We start from the raw sequence: 6,385 nt of genomic DNA, 5'->3' as shown, positions 1-6,385 counted from the left end.
ATAATTTACATGTGATCGAAAAATGATATAGATTTGTTAGATTTGTTTTATAATTTTTTTGAATTGGGACTTGAGAGATTTTATAAAATAAAAATATTTTTAAGTATTACAAAATGTCAATATCTATCAGTGATTTTTGACTATATTTTATAAATAAGTCGGCTCATTTAAAATAATGGACGATAAAGTTGAGCGGACAATGTTTCTTAAAGAACTCATATCCCCTCAACATTCATAAAATTCAATGGATAAACAAAAATGGGACCTCCACATATTTTCTAATCAAACATTAACATATTACAAAATAAGGAGGGATGAATAGAGATAAATGCACGAAAAAACATATAATAAAATCAAATTGAATAAATAATACATATATGCTCGTGGGTTAACTGTATATTCTAGAACAATGAAATGAATACTTAACCCAGTATACTATCTTTGATAATTCGCTCTAATATGCTTACATTCTAACACTAATGCCTATTGTTTACTATCTATAACAATTATAGCCTAATAGATTCAATGGATCACCGTGGAAAATTCTCTAAACTGGTTTTCATAATACAAGAGTCCAGAAAAACCATAATATTGATACCCAAGCGAGCGCCGACGCACTTGATGGTCGAGAACAGAGCGACCGACTGTCAGTGACACCAACAAGGAACCTACACTCGCCAATGGAGGGATCAAGGAACGTGATCATACCAAGGCCGTCAAACTCACAGCTCTTCTCATTCTGCATGTGTAGCTGATAGTAGCTGTTAAATGCATATGAGATATTCCCTTTCGCACCAATACCATTGCATGACCCTCCATAGTTGAGTGTCGAGCAATCCGCAATGCTGCAGGCTAGCTTTATGTGATTTGTCACGTCCGTTAAATCCCTGAATGGATTCGCAACGCACCATCTAGAGGGAAGATACTCCACATGTTTTGCATTTTTCAGTACCTTATTACCCAAACCAAGGTTTAGAGGATACTTAGCCTGGCCATCAAAAGAGAAGATACCCCAGTGCCTCTCAAAATTTCCTGGAAGTACACTCTTTGCCCCTTCATCGAGTAGGCTGAAAAGATAGACGTCCATGGGTGGCGCAGCTGGCCTCAAAGGGGTTCCTTTGTTGCCTAGGACATGATTAATCAGACCTTGGTTGAAGACTCTCGCAGCTGTGATATTTGCACCCATGGCTCCATCCGTGGGCCAACCGACCTCCCCTATCACAATTGGCATCTGTCCATAGCCAATTTTAGTGAGAGCTGATACCAAAGTGTCGTAGTTTCCATCGAATGCATTATAGTAAACATTACTTCCATCTGTAACAGCATGAGTCGTCCCTTCAAAAAATGCGTAGTCTTGTGGGAAGTCGGAGTTCCCATAGAGGCTCAAAAATGGATAGATGTTTACAACAAATGGGGAGCCATTTGAGTTGAGAAATGAAACAAGTTGAGTCATAATTTGAGTCAATTCAGGCCTGAATGCTCCTTGGGAAGGAAGCGAAGATTCATATGCATCAGCATTGCAAGGTACAACTAACTTCACATAGCTTGCAAGATTTGCTTTTGCTAAAGATTGTTGTAAATTGAGCAAAGCAGGCATGATGTACGACTGATACTGTCCATTGTAACTGTTGAGAAACGGCTCATTTCCTACTGCAACGTACCTGTCATCATAAAGTGTGTAGTAAAAGTAAGACATCTTATGCCAAATTTTTTGCCTCTGCAACATTTGATTTGCAGATAAATGGATTTTCTAAAAGTTTCAGGAATACTGTTCCATGTCAATCGTGCACAGAAGAAATTTGAGCGTTAGCATTTTATACAGTAGGAAAGGTCAGAAATAGGGTTATGGGTTATAACCAATCTTGACCACCTGTGATCATTCACATTGATGGCTCAAATACGAACTGGTTTCTCGTTAAAAGAAATCAGAGTTAAATAAAAAAAATACAGAGAAAATAACCTGGTTGGAAGCTTCCAGGAAAATCCAGAACCCTGCAGAAGAAGGATCGCAACCAACTGAACAAAGTGACTTATCCTCTTTTTATGACATGGTGTATAACATCCTCATTGATCCTTAGAACAAGAATAATACTCCACTTCATTGTTTAGCACATTCCTTGAATTTGAGGTACTAAATTACACTATCTTATTTACCTTATATTCTAACCTTATAGATTATATTTTAAAGGAGTAACATTTTTTATAACTTCTATTTAGGTACTATAGTGAAGAATGACTTTGGGACTGACTCCACACCAAGATGTTGAACTAATTCGAGAGAGGATGAGGTGTTTTAAGAAATATTTTAGTGACCCTGGGATCATGCAAAAGTCAACATAGAATTTGCAAACTTTCCTACCAGATCTGGAGATTTTAGTGACCCTGATTCCATTAGAATTATATCATCCATCCTATAAGTTGGTGGGCAACTCATGGCGTCTATGCTCTAATGCTTCAACCATTTGCTTTGGAAGTACTCAAGCAACTTCTTCCTCTTCCTACTGAGAGAAATTGCCAAATCTGTTATTAACTCTCTCAAGAGGAACAAGATGACGCCTCAACAAGCACAAGATTTGGTATATATCCACAACAATCTATGACTTTTATCAAGGAAAACTCCAAATATTCTGAGGAGAGACTAAGTCATGGGACATAGTTCAAGATACTTTAGATTCTTTTGAAGATGTCGGTATATTGGAAGTAGCCAATTTGTCTTTAGATGAACCAGATTTGGAGGGTGATGTTTTGGAAGATGATGGGGTGGTGAAACTTGAAAGTGATAATGATGATGATGTTATGGAGATCTGAGATTTGAAAGCTTCATGTTTTCTAGATTCTAGTCTACTTTGTACTGAAAACTTTGTTTTGATTTGTTGAATTATGAATGTTTTGTTGGCTAAATGTAATATGTACTTGGTGGATTAATTAAGTATCATTATGATATTAATTTGGCACTTTTTAGTATTGTTTGAAATGGAAACAGAACTTTTCAATGGTATAATGAAAAGAGCAATAGCTCAATTACAATGAGGCAAAATATCAAACCAAAGCAAACAAGAACTGAAAATTGAAAACTGAGGATCAACAGGTACACCCAGACATCTCAACTATGTTGACACCCCATAGCACCCTCATCATTTCCAATACGAGATACAATAATTCAGATATTACGAACAAACTAAACACTTTTTAGTATTAAACTTTATATATATATATATATATATATATATATAAGAAAAGTGGCATATCCTCAACCTGTTCATTTCCTAGTTTTTTTTAGAAATTGACGTATTACCGTATCCTATCATATCCTTATCCTGTATCCCTATTTGCATATGTGCTTCATTGGCCTACAGCATACCAAATTCTTCCTCAATCATTTCCCCCAAATTTACAATTAGTTTCACGTAGCTAACTTTCTATCACTCCTACTAGCCTACTTGAGCATAACTAACCATGCATCAAAGTATCAAACTGCCCTCCACCGCCCCTCCTAGAGTTTCATTCCCTTCCCATACTTCTCTCCTCTCTATCCTACCATTTCTTTAAGTGCATTTGGGTCTACCAAAGCCCAACTTTCATTGGGAGAATTGATATGCACACACTAGAGATGGTCTAATCCATTCTTCCTATCAACGTTGCTTTGGACAGCTAAACCATACAATAAATAAGTATATACTAACAAATTTATATACGCAAGTGCACAATATCAAAACTATCAGTTGTATTATAAGCACATTACCACAAATACAAAGGACTGAAAATTGAATATTATTGTAAAGAAAACAATAGCCAGAACCAATGAATTTTTTACAAATATGATTTGGGAAGCTAAAATACCTAAAGGAAAATCAAGATCTTCTTCTGGTTTGTGCTGATCTACAAAGAAAATCACTATAGATGGATTCAAACTATAACCCTCGTTTACTTTATTGTTAAGACTCCAAGTATGAGTATGAAGCATGAGGGTAAGGCACGGACATTCATTTATAGAATTGTTCCTTCTCTTGAATTCAATGTAACTTCTTAACTTCTTGTAGCGTGCCTCTTTCTCTACCATTGATTGAAAGAAACTTCCTAAGTCAAATTTCTAAATGCCTGGTATTCAACTATCAAGCAACAACTAAACGGCATATAAAAATGCAAGTGAGGTGAACACTAAGTATGTTTTTGTTTGAAAGAGAGAAAGGACAACAACGACAATGACGACGACAATTTAACCACACACAAGTTATACCATACCAATTATCAGATTCAGAGATAAAACACCCACAAAATGCACCACTCTGTATATTATGGAACAATATCATATAACGGGCATTAGCCCCTTATACAGAATATTGTACCATAATATACACTGTATTGCCACAACAAGTAAATCGACAGAGAACGTTTATTATAGTGAAAACTAATGAAAAACACATTGAAGTGTGTTTAACACGGCCCAATAAACAATAAGAAACCTACGGCCAATGCAGCATTGTACTCTACAAATAGACGAACAATGCAATAACACAACCAAAGCCCCGTTGAAGAGGAAAATCCTTCAAACTACTATTATTTTAGTTTTGAATCACTAACTCCTACAGATATAACACAACCCTGGCAAAGAATAAGAACAGAAACCACACTATAAATTTACAGAAAAATTAGTAATCCAAACACGAAGTAAAGCTCCATAAGAAATGGAAGAGGAAGAGATGTTAGTATCATCATTTATCAACAACGCACCTGATGTCGACGCCCCCTTTAACAACATACGAAGACAAATTCTGACGAACCCATAGATCAGAGGCAAGTGAAGACGAGCTCAAAGAAGCGAGCATCTCATTAGGGATTCCAACCATAACTTGGATCCCAGTTCCCATTAAAGCCTTGAGCACACTCGGGTCTGCTTCAAACAGTTTCACTTTCTGAATCCTGTTGCTTTTCAAGAGATCAACGACGGTGGTGGGCTTCAACTTGTGGAACGAAATGGTGCCCCAGTTCACTCCAATGGCGGATTCCACCACCAAAGATGAACCGAAAAGAAGAATCAAATAGAGGAAGGCTGATTGGAATCTAGGCGCCGACATGTCTGAGTGAGCTTAAGCGATTTTTGGGAACGAAGAATGCTAAAAATAGTTCGAGAAGTTGATAAGGGTGGAGAGAGCTATGCAACGGCGGTGATTCCGGCGGTGGCGGAGATGTGAGGTGTAAAAAGGGGAAAACGGTGGAAGGCGGTGGAGGAATGAGGAGTGAAGATGAAGCGAAGTGATGGATGTGAAAGTAAAATTCATAATTTAATTTTGGTCATTTATATAAATAGCACTCATTATGTGCCCAAATTCCCCCTTTTCAAGGGGAACTATATAATTAACTATGCTTAGAGGATCTCTTTTCCTTTTTTAAATGAATTAATCATAATCTTTTTCTTTCTTTAGAAAATATTTCATGGGCCCAAATTGGTTTGAAAAATTGCCCAATCACCAATCTATTTAAAATAATATAGGTTAAATTATAAGGCTGTTTTTAAATAACCAAAATATTTATAAAATATAGTAAAATTTTAGAACTATCAACAATAGATATTGATTTATCCGTGACATTGATAGGATAGACACCGATAGACTTCTATTTGTATCTATCAACGTCTATCATTTGAAATAATTTCCCTAAATTATACTTAAAAAAGTTCAAAACTACCCTTACTATTAGTATATGAATAGAAACCGAAAATATTAATAGGAAAAACAACTCTAAAAATATATATAAAAGAACAGTTTAAATATAAACCTACCATTAATATAGTAATTTATTTAAAGTTTTCTAAAATTTGAAAAGAACCAATTTTAAAACAAATTATATAGAAAAGAAGGATATCCAATGAAAAAGAAAAAAAAGAGAAGAGGAGAGTAACTAAGAGGTGCAGTACTTCAAATATAAGAAACCCTAAACTTATTGGTACGATCTGGTTTTTATTATTAATTTGAATTTCAAACAAATAGGATAATGTGAATTCAATTTTGAGGAGACCCAAATATTTAGCAAAAATCACATTTTCTAGATTTAAATATGTTGAAGAGGAATATAATTACATTATATAAGCACTGTTGAGGATATTTTAAAGTTAATCAAAATAAGAAACACGTGAGTCAGAGTCTTTTTGCTATAAATTATTTAATGAAAATTTGTTTTTATTATTGATTATTTATAGTCAGTAACTTTTTCTTGTGTTTAATTTTATTACGTCATTTAAAATATAATGTTTTCTAATAACTTTATTAATATATCATACTCTTATCTCATTTGTTCACTTTTTATATTAATATATTTTTTATTAAAATATATTTTCTTCTAGTATTCAATCAAACTTAAATTAAAATTAAAATTACTAAAAACTTTA

The 6,385-nt window shown here is 34.5% G+C and overlaps 1 protein-coding gene across 1 annotated transcript; it reads right to left on the bottom strand.

Moving 5' to 3' along the window:
- Window positions 1–329: 329 nt before the first annotated feature.
- On the bottom strand, window positions 330–5,337 carry LOC120082435 (O-Glycosyl hydrolases family 17 protein). Its single transcript, XM_039037602.2, has 2 exons — window positions 4,732–5,337; window positions 330–1,661 (listed from the first exon to the last, which is right to left on the bottom strand). Exons 1-2 carry the CDS (start codon window positions 5,073–5,075, stop codon window positions 560–562), a joined length of 1,446 nt encoding a protein of 481 aa, XP_038893530.1. The 5' UTR covers window positions 5,076–5,337; the 3' UTR covers window positions 330–559.
- Between the last annotated feature and the right edge of the window lie 1,048 nt (window positions 5,338–6,385).

This window comes from Benincasa hispida, chromosome 8 (genome assembly GCF_027475165.1).
Source record: "Benincasa hispida cultivar pf3 chromosome 8, pf3_genome.v1.1, whole genome shotgun sequence".
In the NCBI taxonomy this organism is placed as follows: domain Eukaryota; kingdom Viridiplantae; phylum Streptophyta; class Magnoliopsida; order Cucurbitales; family Cucurbitaceae; genus Benincasa; species Benincasa hispida.
The sequence above is the reverse complement of the archived record's forward strand: the minus strand, read 5'-3'. Positions and strand labels throughout refer to the sequence as shown.

What these genes read in the sequence shown, in the direction of transcription:
- LOC120082435 (XM_039037602.2), bottom strand. Translation starts at nt 5,075, where the DNA reads ATGTCGGCGCCTAGATTCCAATCAGCCTTCCTCTATTTGATTCTTCTT. An exon ending in AAAGGGGGCGTCGACATCAG is followed by an intron (nt 1,662 to 4,731) that starts GTGCGTTGTTGA and finishes TTATGATGACAG; the next exon opens with GTACGTTGCAGTAGGAAATG.